Source organism: Bos mutus, chromosome 29 (genome assembly GCF_027580195.1).
Source record: "Bos mutus isolate GX-2022 chromosome 29, NWIPB_WYAK_1.1, whole genome shotgun sequence".
In the NCBI taxonomy this organism is placed as follows: domain Eukaryota; kingdom Metazoa; phylum Chordata; class Mammalia; order Artiodactyla; family Bovidae; genus Bos; species Bos mutus.
The window spans coordinates 21,437,207-21,456,363 of record NC_091645.1 but is presented as its reverse complement, the minus strand read 5'-3'; the positions used below and the strand labels follow the sequence as shown (position 1 = coordinate 21,456,363).

Below are 19,157 nucleotides of genomic sequence, written 5' to 3'. Positions count from 1 at the left end.
TAGGCTTTCTGTTTTTGTTATTTTTGTTCATGATTTGTTAATTATGTCCTTCAGACATATTTGAACGTCAAATGATTATACAAATAAACCTTGGGGAAAGACTTGTCACTTTGAGTAAGCAGTATGTTATTAAATTAATAGTCCCAGATTATAGCAACTACTTATCATTTAAATAGATGAGACACATTCTATGTATTTCATGATTTTGGGGCTTAGGCTTCCCTGGTGACTCAGTGGTAAAGAATCTGCCTGCAATGCAGGAGACGCAGGAGGCACGGGTTTGATCCCTGGGTGGGGAAGATGCCCTTGAGGAGGGCATGGCGACCCACTCCAGTATTCCTGCCAGAAAATCCCGTGGACAGAGGAGCCTGGCGGGCTGTGAATAGGACATAACTGAAGTGACTGAGCATGCACGCACACATCATTGTTGATGGTCTCCTGAAGACTGTTGTTGACTTAACTTTGAAATAAATATAGCAACATGCTGCTGCTGCTGCTATGTCTCTTCAGTCATGTCCAACTCTGTGCGACCCCATAGACAGCAGCCTACCAGGCTCCGCCATCCCTGGGGTTTTCCAGGCAAGAGTGCTGGAGTGGGTTGCCATTGCCTTCTCCATATACTAACATAAAAGTTCTCAAATTGTTTATTTCATTTGTATTTCTTTAATCATTTGAAAATGATGGTCTACCTTTATCTTCAATTATTAATAACACCACATGAATCACATGGGAGTATACTTTTGAAAAAAGATTTGTAGGTGTTAAACATCACAGAAATTGATATTGTTCTTAAGGATTTTAATTTGTTAGAGTATAGGTGTATATGTTTGGATATATGCAGGGACTTTGAGTAAATCAAAAGGTATATGACAAATCAAGCTAAGCTAAATTGATTTTACTTATAATTAGAAATGCATTATGACAGTTGATGTTAGAGTGATTTCCCCTTTCTTAGACTTTCCTAGATGCACATAAAAGAAAATTCAGTTGTTATATGCTTACTGTGATCGATATATTGGGTTGGCCAACAAGTTTGTTTGTGTTTTTCTGTACCATCTTATGGAAAAACCTGAATGAACTTTTTGGCCAACCTATTTTAATATTTTTATTTTTTCAGTTATTTCTAAAAATCCCATTTTTAGCATTAAAAAGTTAAGCACCTATTTAGTGGAGTTGCTGCTGTCTAACAAGGTAGGAACAGCTCTCTTTTCTTTTTTCGTAAAACCATTTTACTAAGTACTTATCCTGCAGAGAGCTCATATTCTTGATGTAGTCAATAAAAATTCCTTAGGAAAGGTGGTATCTTATGCTAGTTCAGAAGTTTAAAGAATCAAGTTTATGTTCACAAGTTGACACCTTTCAGAGCAGTTACTCCCTAATTCTTTTCACCCAACTTTTCCAGTGGAAGCGACTCTGTCTTTTCTTGATACAAATGAGGGGTAGACTCTGAATCTGTGTGGAGCAGGTGCTGATCTGGGGTTTCTGGGTATAATCCATCATTTCCTATCTTACAACCTTTACATTTCAGTCTCAAGACACTAATTTGAGTTGATAGCAGACAAGTTGCTTTGAGTTCTCTAATTGGATAAGTAGACCATGATTGAGAGGTGCAGTGGAGACTGGAGTAGAATTTGATCATATCTGGATCACCCTTAAGATAAAATATACAGGTTTTCTTGTGCAGTGAATTAGGCTACGTATCAGGGCACTCGTGTGTTTGTGTTAAGTTGCTTCAGTCATGTCCGACTCTTTGTGAGCCTGTGAACTGTAGCCTATCAGGCTTCTCTGTCCATAGCATTCTCTAGTCAAGAATACTGCAGGGTTGCTATTTCCTACTCCAGGGGATCTACCCAACTCGAGATGGAACCTGCATCTCTCATGTCCGCCCTGCAGTGGCCAGTGGGTTCTTTACCACTAGTGCCACATAAAAAGCCCTTCCATATCAGAGCATGCCTAAATGGTATTCTCCATCATTCACCAGTCTGAAAGGTGGACTGCTGTTCATTTCTCGGCACCACTATCTTCAGCCCCATTCTGTCTTGATTTTTTTCTGAGGGAGTTTCTAGAGAGAAAGATTCTGTGAAGTTTTCTACAAAGAAAAAGACAACTGCATTGAATGCACTATTATAGGAAATAGTCATTTGTATATTTAGCTAACACTAACCAAGCATGGTGGTTAAGAACGTAGACTCTATAACTAGACTTTTTGGGTTAAAGAGCCAGATTCACTGTGTGAGCTTAAGCAAGTTATTTAATCTAAATACATCAATTTCATCATCTGTAAAATGGATACAATATAAACGCCCTGCGGTTTTGTGAGATTAAAAACATGAATTCATGTAAAGTGCTTGACATATAGTGAGAACTCAAATGTTAAATATCATTATTAGATACTGTCATATTTTAGGAAACTGCTAACTTACTAGGAGGAAAACATTATTTCCTAGCCAAATAAAAGATAAAGGTGATAATCTTTATGGAAATGATGGCTAGCACACATTTCTGGGAGAAATACACTTGTATGTACAAGTATGTGTGCTGATTTTACTTACCTGACAAAATATTTCAGTAGATGATTATCTCATATCATTGTGCCCTCATATTTTAAGAGGAAGTGACTGATCACAATATTTAACCAACCTCCCTGATCTCTGTCTACTGGCACTGGTCATGACTGAACTGATGGTGTGAAGATCAAAGTCCAGAATTATGAACCCAGAAAGTAAACATATTTCTTCTAGACTTGGCTATTTTGGGTTAACCTTCAAGCCAATAATATAGACAACCCAGTGTGGGCTGGTACGCCACCATCATTTAATTGTATCTATTCATTACCCCTTCTTTCCCTAATTATGCAAAAAAAAAAAAAAAAGGAAAGATAGGATTGGGGAAGAAATAAGTCTACGATACTAGAATCCTACTATTTCTAGCATGCATCATCTAATGTCTCAAGCCAGCTACACAATTTATATTAAAGATCTGGTTCTGCGTGACAGAGATTTACCTTTGTATAGAGTTCCCTTGAGAAATTGTAATTAGTAATTCGTAGTCTATTCTGTTGGATTTGTTGTGATTAAATTCAATCAACTTTATATTCTGTTTTTAATATATTTTTGGTAATATTAATGCAGAAAGTATGATAATATATCATCCCATATAAGGATTATAGTTGATTTCTTAAAATTATACACTATATTTAAAGTATATATTTTATGATTCTTAATTGTTGGATGGAAAATATGTTATATGTGAAGGTTTAAAAAAATTCTCTGCTTGCACTTTTCCTTCATTTGAGTCATACATTTCAGCCATGAAGTATGTAATAGTGTCTGCTTTAGCCAAAAGAAAAAGTCCCACCTTTTGGAGCTATAAAATATACAGAATTGAAAGCTGGCACCTAATATATTTTTCATTAGGTACAGATGTTCAATGTAAAATTCCTCAAATATTCATGAAAAGCAGGATAACAAAAATTTTTTCAGGTATAATTCAGAAAAAATAAAAGTCATACCTTTTGGTAAATTGCTAATGACTTTTTAATGAATGTCATTTTTCTTTTTATGACTTAGAAGTTCTTTTAAATTTACGTACCCTTGTCACTTAACATTATAATAGAATCTTTAAGTTTAGGTAAATTTTACCTTCTTTACCTTGACATATTAAAAAAATATTTCTAATATTTATTTTTTATGCTTGTTTGTAAAATAACTTTCTTATTATTGTTAGAAAATGCAATCCATTATGGTGAATATATAATAAAAATTCTGTTACGCTGGCTTTTTGTATCTTGAGACTGCTACTTTAATTCCTGAATTGAGTTGAACTGCATACAATTTTGAAGTAGTAATAGTTCTGTATAGACTATCTCTGTGGTGAGTACTTAGAGCTACTGATGTTTTGCCACCTGCAGAAATCATTATCCTAACTGAGGGCTAAAATGTGAACTATCCAGTAGGGAAAAAAGAACATAAAAAAAGTAATTCTTTTTCCTCTTTCACCTGCCCTTCCCCCCCAAACTATAAAAAAAATCATTTAAAACAGATGTTTCTTAAAGACCAAATGAATTAGATATTGTGAGTTTAACTTTAAGCCAGTAGTTTATCTCTTGTTCCAGTTGGTTTATATTTAAGTGTTTGCAGAATTGAACTACATACATTTTTCTCAAGATAAAATGTAATCCTATGACTCTCTGTGTAAAACTTTAAAATACCTCCTTTTTATTTTTTTGCCTTAACTTCTTTTTTTTTTAATTTTATTTTATTTTTGAACTTTATATACTTGTATTAGTTTTGCCAAATATCAAAATGAATCCGCCACAGGTATACATGTGTTCCCCACCCTGAATCCTCCTCCCTCCTCCCTCCCCATACCATCCCTCTGGGTTGTCCCAGTGCACTAGCCCCAAGCATCCAGTATCGTGCATCGAACCTGGACTGGCATCTCGTTTCATACATGATATTTTACATGTTTCAATGCCATTCTCCCAAATCTTCCCACCCTCTCCCTCTCCCATAGAGTCCATAAGATTGTTCTATACATCAGTGTCTCTTTTGCTGTCTCGTACACAGGGTTATTGTTACCATCTTTCTAAATTCCATATATATGCGTTATTATACTGTATTGGTGTTTTTCCTTCTGGCTTACTTCACTCTGTATAATAGGCTCCAGTTTCATCCACCTCATTAGAACTGATGCAAATGCCTTAACTACTCTTCACAAAAATAATACCCAACATTTTCTCAGAGTTTTACAAGAGTTTGTTTCTTCATTTGTTAATTCACATGCCCACTGAACAAATTTACTAGGTACATTCTATGTAAGTAACATTCTGCTTACCTCTCTAGGATATATATACCTCTAAAGGTTTTTAATGTACTGATGATGACAGGAACTTTATGCAAAGCATATCAGCCATAAAGGAAGTTTGATGAGTGTCAGACTGAATGATACTCATAAGTATGAACATATAGAAAGGCAATCAATTGTGTGCTCAGAGAATCTCTCTGTATTTCTGATTAAAAGTAGAATTTGGCTAGGCAGATAAAAGATAAGGGGGTGTTGCAGGCAGAGGCCATGCCTAGAACAAAGGCACCAGAGTGGAAATGGCAAGGTCTGCTAATGGACCTGGGAAGGCAGGGTGCAGACCAGGAGCGAGGTATAAGGCAGTTCAAATAGAAAGGTAGACTAGCAACATATGAGAAGACTTAGTATACTGGATCACAGTGTATATGTTTTATCTTTTAGGTAGAAGAGAAGATAAGGGACTATGCCACAAAGATGAAGATTGACTCAGTGAGGATTGTGTTTAGCAATATCAACTTTGGTGGTGATTGTATGTTCTGGAGACAGAAGTTGAGGACTTGAAGACTAGTCATTGCTCTTGATAGAGTTTAGGTATCAGATTATAAATTTTTTATTAAGATTATGGTTCTAGAAACAGAAGGAAACTTGTATTCTGAGAATTACAAAACTAGGAAAAGGAAAGCGCTTTGGGAAGGGAGTTTTGAGGAACATTTAAGGAAGAGATTAATGGTTTTATAGAGCTGAGGGGATGAAGCAATCAGGAGAGATAAAGAATACAGTTTCTTTGGGGGGTTGACAAAAATGTACTAACATTGACTGTGATGATAATTGTACAATTCTGTGAATATATTCAAATTCATTGAATTATGTACTTTGACGGAGAAGGCAATGGCACCCCACTCCAGTACTCTTGCTTGGAAAATCCCATGGACGGAGGAGCCTGGTGGGCTGCAGTCCATGGGGTCGCTAAGAGTCGGACACGACTGAGCGACTTCACTTGCACTTTTCACTTTCATGCATTGGAGAAGGAAATGGCAGCCCACTCCAGTGTTCTTGCCTGGAGAATCCCAGGGACGGGGAAGCCTGGTGGGCTGCCGTCCATGGGGTCGCACAGAGTTGGACACGACTGAAATGACTTAGCATGTACTTTGAATGTGTGAGTTGTAAGATATGTGAATCATATCCCCATAAGGCTTTTACAAAGTGAAAGAAAAACAGAAGAAAGAAAATATACTTTGGGAGCATGTAAAAGAGAAGGAAAATAACTTTTACCCATTGAAATGTCAGAGATGGATAACTGTGAATTATGTTCATAAGACTGGTAATTGAAGCTATGGATGTTTATGAGGAAAGGCAAAAAAGCAGGGATATGAACTTGATAATTCCATACTTTAGGCACTGGGTCAGAAAGGGGAGGAATGGTTAGAGGGATAGTGATTTCTTATAGAGAGTTTATTACTTGCATTAACTTTACCTGTATTATTGTGTCGACTTAAAAAAATGGACAAAGTGAGAGTTGTGAGTTAAGTTTAAATGGGGCAAAATGAGGACTGCAGCCGAGAAGACAGCACCTCAGATAGCTCTGAGAGACTGCTCTGAAGAGGCAGGGAGGAAAGGTCAGTACATATGTGATTTTGGTGAAAGGGAAATACATGCAATCAAGTACATATTTTTCCAGAAGGTTTCTGCTAGTCTCATGAAACTTTTTGCTAGTCATGAGAAACAGTGGCCACTGTGAAGGATTTCAGTGTTTTTCTAGATATGAGCGGTTTTCCCTGGTGGCTCAGAGGGTAAATAATCTGCCTGCAATGAGGGAGACATGGGTTCGTTCCTTGGGTTGGGAAGATCCCCTGGAGAAGGAAATGGCAACCCACTCCAGTATTCTTGCCTGAAGAATCCCATGGATGGAGGAGCCTGATAGGCTACGGTCCACGGAGTCACAAAGAGTTGGACACAACTGAGTGACTTCACTTTCCTCTCCTAGATATGAGGAGATAAAAGAATTGGGCTCATAAAGAGATCAAATTGAGACCAAAGGAAAACAAAATTCCAAAGAAGCCATTTTTTTTTTCAGTGATCTCTTATCCCAGATATGTAACTCAGCAGTAAATGGAATTTTGGTGATTAAAACTGCATCAAATATGTTGGCATGAATGTCACGTTTGGGTTGGGGAATGACTGTGCTTTTATAAGACTTCTTTTTGTTATTGCAGGGAAGGAAATTACAGCAGAGACTTTTATGGAGAAGTTGGATAATGGTGCCTTGCTCTGTCAACTTGCAGAAACTGTGCAGGAGAAATTCAAAGAGAGCATGGACACTACCAAGCCCACCAAGGTAAAAGATCCCAAGGCAAAATCACTCACTGTCAGATGGCGGACTGCATTTGCGATAGCTTACAAATTGAGTTTAATTGGAGGATTTTGTTGTGAATGGATGCATTAATTCCTCTATTAACAACAAAACATGGAGAGTGCTTTCTAATTAGGTACCGTGTTATTTGTACTCTAATTACAGATGATCCTTTTGGTTAAGTTTAATTAAATAGAAGGTTATGGAAATTGGCATTAATAGGAAACAAATACTGTATAAAAACTGGTTGAATCTGATATATTGATTTAAAATATAGCAGAGAAATAATATGTCATCAGGCAATGAACAAAATCTAGCTAAGAAAGACATCCTGAATAGGTCTTTGTTTCCAAATAGAATTATTATGGCTGTATATTGGAACAAAATACCTGGAATATGTAATTTTTTTGCTCTTTTTAAGTAAGCAGTAGATTGAACTAAGTAACTATGGACAAGTTATTTTCTTTCTGACTGTTCAGATTTCTTTTTTGCACATTGTTTTAATACTTTCCCTAGCTATTATAAACACATAATAAAAGTGTGGTGTTAGATATTTTTGAAGGGAACAATGTAGATGAAACTTTTCTTAATTTTATATAGAGAAGGAAAAGGGGTAAGAAAAAATGAGGTTAAAATAATATTAAGACAGCTTAAAAGAAAAAGAAAAAAAACTTTCTGCAACTCTGGCAAAAGAAAAAGAAAAGCTGATTATGTAAAGTTTCTTTATGATTACTGAACTAAAAATCTAAACCAAAGATCAAGCTCCCTGAATTAATATATTTCTTTTTATAGCACTGTAGTTAGTTTGGGGATAAATTTTTCTTTAGTTTTTTATATCACTCTGTAAAGTATTACATAATATACAAAGCCCCTCCATTTTTTTTTTTTTTCCATCTTAAAATCAGCTCTGTGAAAGTGTTAGTTCAGTGGCTCCCAAACCTTGCTGGGCCAAGGAATCACCTGAAGATCCTTAAAAACTATGGGGCCTGGCTCCTTTACCTGAACATCCCAATTTAATCCATATGGAGAGGGACCTGTGGGCTGGGGTATCTAAACAACTCTGCAGGTGATTCTGACGTGCAGCAAAGTTTGGGAACCACTGAGTTCATTTTTCTGCATTTAAATGCAGATTAGATGATTTGTGAAAGATCACCCTGCTAGTAAATGATGGAGCAAGAACTTGGCATAGTGGGCCTCTTTCCAAGACAAGTGCTCTTTCATTTTGGTTCTCTGTGCATAGCTTAGACATGAAGAAATTGCTTATGAAAATACAAATTTGATGTTACAACTGTTAGGACACCTATTTTTCTCTGTGGCTTCCATGATAACGTAATTGGTCTCTACTTCTGTTCACTAATGAGAAAACATGATGCCTAGAAGGACAGTGTGTATAGAAAATTTACTCTCAAATAACAGAGGAAAAAAAAGTATTGTGCCTAGACTTGTTTGAAAGCATAACCTTCGTGTTGGCTAGATCCTGCAACCTCTATTTGTATTATGTATTGTTGAGAAAAGAAAGCTCATTGTCTCCTTATTAAGATCGTGAACTCTTCCAATTAACAAAGTGTAAACAAGGTACAGTTTTCTGGTTTTATTTTGTAAACTTCTGCTTTTTAAAACAGAAACTAAGATCCCTTAATAGAATTATAAGACTGTCAAGGGTAAGATAGCCCCCAAAGCATTACTCTATTGCACAAAGGCTTTGATATTGAACAGATTTTGCTTGGGTTCTAGTTTTATTATTTATTGAGTGGGTGTGTCTGAGCCTTGGCTTCATTATCTGTAAAATAGGATTAAAAAGCATGTATCTGTGCCTCCCAGAGAGTATGACACAAAAAAACTTATGATAAACATTACCTCTCTTCCCCATTTGAGAGAGTTAAAAGATCCTGATGAGAATTTTAGATTTACTAGAGGAAATCAGAAGAAAAAGTATTTTGTGAAAGTTTAGAGTTAGCATGTAACTGTTATATCCAAATATAAGTATATTTGCCCCAAATCTCCATAAAAATATATAATATTAAGGATAGCTAGAGGTTGAGTTTGTTAGCTATTTCCTTTGAAACATTTATTTCAAATTATATTATTTTTATAATAAGACTATAAAACATAAAAAGAAACAAAGGAAAATTTTCTTTCAAAGTGAGTAAAACTGCAACAAGATTTTATTAAACAACTTTCTTGACCCTAAGTCATTTAAGTGAATAAAAGTGTATTAAATACAAGTGAATCAAGTGTATTTTGATTATGATAAACATATTTTAGCATAAAAGCTCAATCGTCATAATTAAACAAGTGTAGATTTTTAAAAACCCATTATGACCTAACTTTCAGTGCTTAGAAAGTCAAATTTATTCTGAGTTAGAAGTTAACACAATTGCTTTTGCCTGAATTGCCTTCTGTGCCCTTGGCAAAATTCATATATTTCACAACTTACTTCCAAAGCAGCTTAAATCAAAATAGCATGTGCTTTATTTTATGAAAAATGCAAAGACAGCTAGTTTTTCTTTTTTTGACTTTTACGAGAAATTTTCCAAAAGATGAAAAGCCAAATGGCTAATATCTTCATAGCTATTGTTCATAAATATAATTTTGTCACAATTCATGGTTTTTCGATCCATCTTTGTCTATAAACAGAAATAGTTGTTATTTGAGATTCTACAGCATTTTGTTATTATTAAATCTAAATTTAAACTAGCATAGACTTACTAAAACCCAGGTAGTTGAGTTTAAATGGACTATTTCCCTTAGGAAAAAAGGGAGACTTTCAAATTGAAGGTTACAATATTAAGGTCACAATATTAAGTTTGCTTACATGTGTAAGTAATTATTTTCCACCTTGGCATTTTGAAATTTAAGAACAACTGTGGAAGAGATAATGAGCTGACCAATTACTTTGCTGAATTAGTGAAACTATTATGTTTAGGAAGATGTTAAAACAGAATTACTTAAAAAAATCAACAACAAATTTGATCCCATCTAAAGTCACGTTGTAGGAAGTCCTTTGTAATTTTTTTACAGCAGCTTAAATCTCATGTTCTTATTCTCATAGTAATATTTTTACTTTTCCTGATTGATGGTTAATTTGGGAATTTTACAGCTGTGTAAACACATTAGAGTGAGTAAGTTATGTCTGGTATGTGTGAAGCATGTCTGTGTTAAGAGTGCTTTAAACACTATTAATATTTGCAAGTAAATTGAATAAATAGGTTAGACAGTTTACGTATTTAATATTTTAGTTATAAATGCATGACTCATAGCCTATTCTGACTTAATAAAATACCCTGAATGAAAATAAATTATATCCTATGATTCTTTCCAAGCATCAGTGGATCAATTTAAAAAATAGCCACTCTATGTTTTTAGCTGTGAGTAGTTAATCGTAGCCTTTGGGTTTTCTCATTTTGCATGGGAGCAATGCAGAGATTTCACAAAATTAGGCCATAGTTGGGTAGAAGCATTTGAGTCCAGTGAGCTGCAAGTGAATGTATAATTTGGTTTTGATTAGTTTAAATATACCATAATCTGATCAATTCATTATAAAAAATAAATTTTAATAATCCAAGAACTGAGGAACTTTAACAGCAAAAATCTGAACAGAATTAACTTTCCAATATCCTGCTGAGATTTGAAAACCAAAACAAGTGGTAAGTCCACGGTTAGGTTTATGCCTTTTGACCCTTAATTGCCTGACTCAACTTGGCATCTCCAGTCAAAACAAAATAATCATTACATCTTACATGTAATCATTATATTACATATGAACTTTCATGTCCTGGTCTAAAGAGTTCAATTGCAGGAACACTTTGTTATTGTATATTTACTGTTTTTCTTCTCAGTCATAACTTGCTGATTTGTGTACACGATTCTCTGAACCACTGGGGCATTGACATGGTGCAAAAATACTCAAAAGATTCAACCTCTCTTTTTCTCCTAACATTCCTTTCTGTTTGTCTCATTTATCTTAAGAGACTCTACCCCAGACATCAGAGTTCCCCTAGGTTCAGAGCTTCCTTTGACTTCAAAGAGCCCTGGGTGGTTAGATCAGGTTTGAAGTACATGAAGGGAAAAAAAAAAAAAAAAAAAAAGAAGTTCTGTTACTTGGTAAATGCTGCATTATGCTCCAAGGAAGGAACTGAGCTTTCAGTGTCTAAATGTGGAATCCAGCCCTTGTTTACGGCAAAGGGGAAAGAACATCCTAGTCAGATAGAACACCCAGAGTACATTTGCCCATCGAGAATACCTGAGATCGCAGTACCTGAGGATGTTGTATCATCCAGGAATTAAATACAACATAAATATTAGAGTTTTTCCCCTCAAAAATCAATAGCACATTTTGTTCAGAGAATATCTTATCAAGATTGAATTCAGAGAAATTGAGAAATTTGTGTGTATGGCTGATATCTCGGACAGAACAGGAAAATTTGGTAGAAGTGATAAAAGGTTTTTGAAAAGAAAATCTCAGCTGTGATCATTGTACAGGAATCTGTATCTAGCTATGCAACTAAAATAACTGAATATTTCTTAAGAAATCCATGATTTTGAAATGCCAATATATTGCCAGTATTAAACCAACAGTAAATCATGACAAGAAGAAGGAAATATAGGTAGAATGATATAGAAATAAATGATTTTTGATGGGCTATCTTGCTGCCTGGGTTTAAGAAGAAAAAAACAGGAAAGTCAGTAATAAAGTCAAATTCCTCAGAGCTAAAGGAAATAAATATAAATATCATCAAATTTTGAATAAAGTCAATTATTTCCTATTATAAAAGTTAAATTCTCTTGTCCTTATTTCTCTGAGTCCCTGAACACTGGACAAAATTTTCATTTCTAGCTTAGGGATAACGAAATGTCTTGCTTAACGTTTTTATCTTTGTGAGTTTTTTTCTGTTCTGTGCCTTCTTACAGGGCACGCATGCTTAGTCGCTCAGTCATGTCTGACTCTCTGTGACGCTATAGACTCTAGCCTGCCAGGCTTCTCTATTTATAGGGTTTTCCAGGCAAAAAGTGATACACATGAATCGGGCTTATGTGCTATAGCATAAATGTTGGTGTATAACATGAAATGATATGAAAACATTCCTGACTATTTTTTCACCCATTGTCAACTAGGCATAGGAGACTTGATGTGGATTTATATATGCAGACTGAGGAAGAAAAGTAGTGTGAAAAGGTGGGTAGGATAGGAAGTGAATAATGTGCTAATGGAATTTACCTGGCTCTTCAGGCCTGATTGAACTAATCCCATAGGTGACACTTTTACTCCATGGTAGAGTATTGCTGAGTACAACTGAAAATAGGACCAAGTTGATTATCTGGCACTAAGTTCGTTATAAACCATTCAAGTTTCATTGGCGTTAGTATCCTAAAACTGAGATTCAACCTCCATCAGACAACCATAGCTAGCTAGGAACCCTTGAATGATGTCCTTTACAAACAAGGCAATTTCCCTACATTGTCTACTCTACTGGACTCAGAAACTTTTTTTTGTTGGCAAAACTCCCTTCCTGGATACTCATGGAATTTATCTTACACCTGATAGAATGAATATATTTTATGAAGTCATCTAGATTTCCTCCTATTTCTGCTCTTCAGGATCAAATCAGTAAAATATCATGAGAGTGGGAGAGTTGATATCTTGTGGGATGTTGAAATCCTCATGGTTCCTATAGGTTATGTCACAGAGCTGAAGCTGATGTGCAAGACAGTAAGTGCTCTGTTATTTTTGTCAAGTATATGTAAACTGCTTCTGGAGTTTTCTATTTGTCAGGATTAAGAAAATTACATTTTCCTTACCAATAGTTGCATGCCAAGTCCCAGAATATTTATTCTTACATTTCAGTGAAAAGACCACATCTGGAACAACTACATCTGGATAGTAGCATGAATTCCTGAATTTTTTTCAAAATTGTGATATCTTAATTGGTCCTTCTATCAAATATGAATTTATTCCCTGTCTCAGGGAATAAAAATTCTGAAAACTGCTAAGAATACCCATACCAAATACACATTCAGGAAAAAAAAATAAAATCAACCACCGATGTGTTCATAGGCACAATGGTCATAGTGTAACATGGACTTAGGTCAGGTACCTGTCTATCTCCTGATCCCCACAAGGCATAGCCGTCTCCCTAAAGCATAGGAAACAGTTGAGGTCACTTTGATTATTAGAAGGAAGCTTTACAGTAAAGGCTTGAGATCGGCATTCCTTTCATTCACTGGGCTCTGGGTCATCAAATTGGCTCTTATCTGTTAGAGCACTGCACCATATTATGATATTTAGCATTTGACTTGTTTTGTTCTTTATTTATTCCTTTATTCTACTCTAAGATCCTTGAAAACATGGTTTGTGTTTCATTCATATATTGGTCGATTATAATAACTGGCATATAGGTGCTCAGTTGACATGTTTTGGATGAATAAATAAGTGAATGAATGAATCAATGGACTAATGCAGACATTTACTTATAGATCCAGATGTTATTATGAGATGATTTTTTAATCCTTAAGACTTCAATTCTTATCAAGTTGGGAATTCCTTCCTCTGCTGGTTTTGCTTGGCTCAAAAGTCTTTGACCTATTAATACAAAATCATACGGAACAAAATTGACTTTCTAAGGAATGGACAAAGCAGGAGATTGGAGGATTTTAGGGTGGAAGAACAAGGACATTAAAAGCACTGACAAGAGGTGGCCTGAGCAATAGACCGTGGAGGTCTAGACTAGTTAGTAAGGAACGGTGGAGGAGGTTGGTTCTTTAGTCAATTGTAGGTGTTATTTTATATTCACATGTCACATTTGTTATTTGAGTTCAGAGTGTTAGCTACAACTAAAAATAATGATACAAGGAACATATTAAAATATCCAAATGTTTTATTCACTTTGAGAATTTTTATTTCAATGCCTGTTTATGATGTTTGCCATAGTTCCTGAAAAATAAAATAAAGATGAGATGAGTGATAACCAATAGTTTTATGAGTTTGTTCACCATTGAGTATTAAGAGGAAGAATAATTGTAGGGCCTTTCATGTGACAGGTTCTCAAGAGATAGTTTTGACCTGAAATGAAGTATTGTTATAGCAATTAAGGATTGTGTTTTTCAATCACAGAAGAAGCCATAAAGATGAAATTGCCATGTTTGTTTCTTATTTTTCTTTGCATCTTTTTCTCAATAACTGCCCCTCCAGTCCAATAAAACAGTTGGTGAGCGAAATGGCACTATAAGAACTATTGTTTCATCTCAGCCCTTAATTAGCTATCTACCAAAACACTGTTTAACAACCAAGGTAAAAGTAAAGTTTCTGTAAAACTGTAAGAGGGAATCAGAGAATTTCAGTGCTCAGGAATAATAAGCAATAAATATTGCTATTGGCTTTCCAAAATTGTGTTATTTTATTTACCAATAGATAACTCAAAAAGAAAGATAAAAATGGTCATAAAGGGTAGCAAGTTCACATATTATCAGCCTTTAATAATATAGAATATTATAAATATAAATATTTCATAATAATTGAGTCCTACTTATGTATGTCATTTTAAAATTTGATAATTGGTGAGTTTATTTTAGGAACAGGAGATAATATTATTCATTTGGATATTTATGTATATATGTGTTGTTGGTGAGAAAGAGTATGGCATAAAGATAGACCCAAGGAATTTACTCTCAAGGAATATAGTCTACTCCAGGGATTTACTGTCTGTTAGGGAGAATATAAAGGGCTTCCCAGGGGGCACTAGTGATAAACAACCCGCCTGCAAATGCAGGAAACATAAAGAGACGGGTTTGATCCCTGGGTCTGGAAGATCCCCTGGAGGAGGGTATGGCAACCCACTCCTATATCCTTGCCCGGGAAATCCCATGGAAAGAGGAACCCGGCAGGCTGCAGTCCATGGTGCCGCACAGAGTCAGACGCTACTGAAGCGACCTAGCGTGCATGCAGGGAGAATATATGTATGTGGTAGTAGATAGATTTTCAGATCAAGTAAAATATAATTTATTATTGTTATGTTTACCTTCTTTCTTACTTACCTATACCAGTAGGTGCTGAACTTTTTGTATGAGCAAAAACAAGTCATTTACCCCTAAGTTCTAATGTTCCTTTTACATTGGAGTTTACATCTGATGAGCTTTTTGTGCTAAGAGATGTTAGAGAGGATGTTTTTAGCCCCATTGTAAAACTCGACAGAATTCCCACAATCCAAAATGAGGGGGAGAAGAAGAAAGGCCAGGTAAATTTGCCAAGTTTCAGAGGTTACAAGTTTATGTGGATCTGCTGATAAAGGCCTTTCCTTCAAATCTTTTTGGAAAACTGTTTCAAAAGTTCCAAGTGTAGGATACTATTTAGTAGTGTGAATGAGGGTTGCATTAAAGATATGTGAAGCATAAGACAAAAAATAAAGCATGTTGAACTGAAATTCCGGAAAACGTGAAAAAAAATTAAAACAAATCCTGGATTAGAAGGAAGCTCATACACACACACACACACAAGCATAGACATCCACATTTTTTCATCTGCATCAGAGCACCAACAGATTGTTGCCCCCCGAGCATAAAAGCAAACCTGATCAAATATTTCCATGATGATATCATCTATTCCACTTACATGCTCACATCCTGCATTTTAACCACATTCAGGCACATGGGCAAGACGAAATTGTAAAAAATAGTGTAATTGGGGAACTATTTTCATGATATTTGATAGCACTCATTGTGGTCACTGCTGTTTCAAAGCACTGTGGATATAGAATATTGTGTCAAGAAAAGTCACTCTCACCATATGGAAAGAAGAAAATTAATTAATTTAAAATGAGCTGTTACTAAATGCTTTGGAGAAATTCAGGTCATTTAACAAATCAATAATGATTATGCATACCATTTATTAATGGAGAGCATACCCAGATTTTACAATAAGAACATTTTTAAGTGGCTGAAAATCGGGGGAAAAGGGTTTCTTTTTAATTTAAACATGTCTGGAGATTGCTAGGTGATTTAAAATATAAGTACTCACCATATTGACGTGTGTGTGGTCCAAGAGAGGTGGGACCGGTACATTACAGGCTAATGGCATAATGTTTTTTCGATGAGGTAACTGAGTTTACAGTATATAGGGCTTTTCAAATGTATCTTAAGCTTTTAGCGGCTGACTACATGAATGCCTTCTGTTGTTTCACTTAGTAGTTTGAAAATGCATTACATATCATGCATGAAGCTGTCCAGTATGTATTCAGTGTTTATATTACTTTGCTAGTCATGTCTAATTTCACACCAGCATAGGCTGCTTGTCCAATGAATAGCTTGCTAGCCCCACTGCTCCATATAAGAAATAAGTAGCAATTTGTGTATACATTTATATATGTATAATTACATACATATAAACTAAATTGTCAATTATAAAAGAGGAACAATACTGCATTTTGTCCCATGTTGTCATATTTGCTTTATTGTTTATAAAGACTGAAAAGTAAATGTCTGACCTTTTTCCCTCAGATTAAATGAATTCCCTGTGATAGGATAATGAAGCAAGCATTTGTTAAATTCTTACTCTGGGCCAAATAAGCTTTTTACATGGATTAAATCATCAGATAGATTAAAACTTAAGTTACATCATTTCAACTCGTCGCTCAAAATTCTCCAATGGCACACTGACATACGTGGAGTAAAAGCTGAAATATTGCTAACAGTCTGTAAGGCACTATGCGCTCCGTTTCCCAGCTCCCTATCTGGTATGATTCCCTGTGACTTTCCCCTCACCCAACTTTGCTGCAGGCGTGCGAGCTTCCTTGCTGTTCTCTGAACCCAGCAAGCAGGTTCCACCCTCCACAGGGCCTTTGCACTTCCTTTTCTGTCTCCTTAGGGTTGTCCTCCTTCACACGTGTGTGTGACTCGCCCCTCACTCCCTTCACATCTCTGTTCAGATGTCATCTCTTGGCTGACACCTAACCACTCTATATAAAGTACCTTAAGGTTGAGCTTCTAGATTTTTCAACAAATAGTTATTGAATGGTAACTGTGTTCAAGATGTTCATAACTAAAAAGGAAAACAGTAAAGCATTACTGTCACCTCTCAACGGGTTACAGTCTAGTTATGAAAATAAAATATGAATGTATAAAAATGCAGATATCAATGGTAAGTACTCAATAAATCGCATGTGTCAATGGTTTTCAAACTTTGTTTCACCATAACATATATTGCATTGGTGAAACTTTATCAGTTGCTCAATAAACATCTATTAAACAACTAAAATATGCAGGACAAGGTAACTTGTGGAGTGGCAGGGAAGGGAGAATAACTTTAAGCTAATAATTAAGCCAGCAGTAAATTATAGCTTTGTGACATCTAAGTATGGGAAAGTCCAAGTTATATGAGCAAGTAAGAAGACCTAACCTAGTCTTGTAGAAATATTTTTCTATTATTCTGTAACAGGAATGGGCATTAGGCAGAGAGGGAATAGTGAATGTTTCAAGTAAAGAAAATAGCACATATGAAAGCCCTTGAATATCAAAGAATAACTTTGAGGAACTAAAGGTAAATGAATGTATGGATACTATAACTTAATAGTAGAGCATCAAGAGATGAGACCAGAGCTAAGTTTTGTTGGATGTTGTCTTCTATTTTAAGAACAAAACTATACCATTTCACTGTTTTAAGCAGGAACATGATCATGTGTTTAAAAAGATAACATTAGCAGTGTGAAGAATGGATTAGAAGAGGTGAAAATGGGACTGAGGACCCACTTAGAAAGCTATTGACCGTTTAGCCTAGGATGGTAGCAGAAATACTGGAAAGAAGTAGATGGTTTTGAGCTATACTCTTGGTGGGCTTGGTAGGATTTGGTGATGAATTAGATAGACTAGTTAAGGGAGACTGGTTCAGGATTTCATAAAGAAAGAAATGGATGACAGTGTTTTATTTTACAATTGAAAAGGCTGGGGAAGAGTTGAGTTGAGGGAAGATCATGGGTTTCTACATACTGTGCAATATGCCCCCATTGGTACCCAGGAAGTGCTGTGGACTCTCTGCCATACAAATCCTTTAATTTCTGCTCAAGAAAAATATAAGCAAATGAGTAAGAGGGGGACTCTAGTATTAACCTTGAATATGCCTTAATTGCCATAGTCCTTAAAAGATATTCAGTTATAAACCATTAGATCAGTAGTTTTTTTTTTTTTTTAATCACAAACATCTGTAGACTTAACTCTTAAATTGAAACACATCATTGTACACCAACATCTACTGATACAGATAGGAGATTCTATAGGAGTTCAGGTAACAAGTCAATTTGTCAGCGTGCTCAGGAAGTTTCTGTGGAAGCAGTGAAATTTGAATCTCCCAGACCTGATGTTAATAGATGGACAGAGAGAAAAGGCAAATACAAAGTAACTTTGTGGTTAATGAACCAAATATTGAAGTTGGAAAGATATAAGCATATTCTAGGAGTAGTGAACACTTGATTGATGTGAAGAGTTCATGAAGAGAATTTGGCACATGGACTGATTAAGCTGATGAACCTCAAAGCTACAAGGCTTAAGCATTTGAATCATTTGCAGACAGTGAGCTGGAGACTGAAAGCATTACATTTAGAAAAGTTGATATGATGATGATGTTCAGATTTTGTTAGAAGGATTGGGGTTAAAGATAGGAAGAATATTTTGTGAAGTTTTTGCCTTTGTTCATACATAAAATATTAGAGTGTTTAGAGTAAGAATGTCAATACTATATTGCACAGAGCAGGATATTTGAATACATATTTATTAGAAAACGGCAGTGAGCTGGATTGATTATTTATTGGCCACAGTAAGAAGGGATGAGGGATGAATCAAAGCAAAACTATGCTTTTTGAGGTTTGAAAAACTACGATGATGTGGGGACAAAACTAACAGAAGGAAGTTATGTTTGGGAGAGAAATATAATAATTTGATAGTTATCTTGGATGGCAAGATATATAAGTGGAAATGAGGAATATTTTTGAGACCATGTCTATATGTTTTAGTGATCATTAAA

The 19,157-nt window shown here is 35.3% G+C and overlaps 1 protein-coding gene across 4 annotated transcripts in view; it reads left to right on the top strand.

Moving 5' to 3' along the window:
• Nucleotides 1-19,157, top strand: part of GAS2 (growth arrest specific 2) — a 151,705-nt gene that overhangs the window by 13,916 nt on the left and 118,632 nt on the right. For all 4 annotated transcript variants that reach the window (XM_070365081.1, XM_070365080.1, XM_070365082.1 and 1 more), the window contains exon 3: nucleotides 7,017-7,138. In XM_070365081.1, the coding sequence (XP_070221182.1) occupies nucleotides 7,017-7,138 (122 nt within the window). The remainder of the gene's footprint in view (nucleotides 1-7,016; nucleotides 7,139-19,157) is intronic.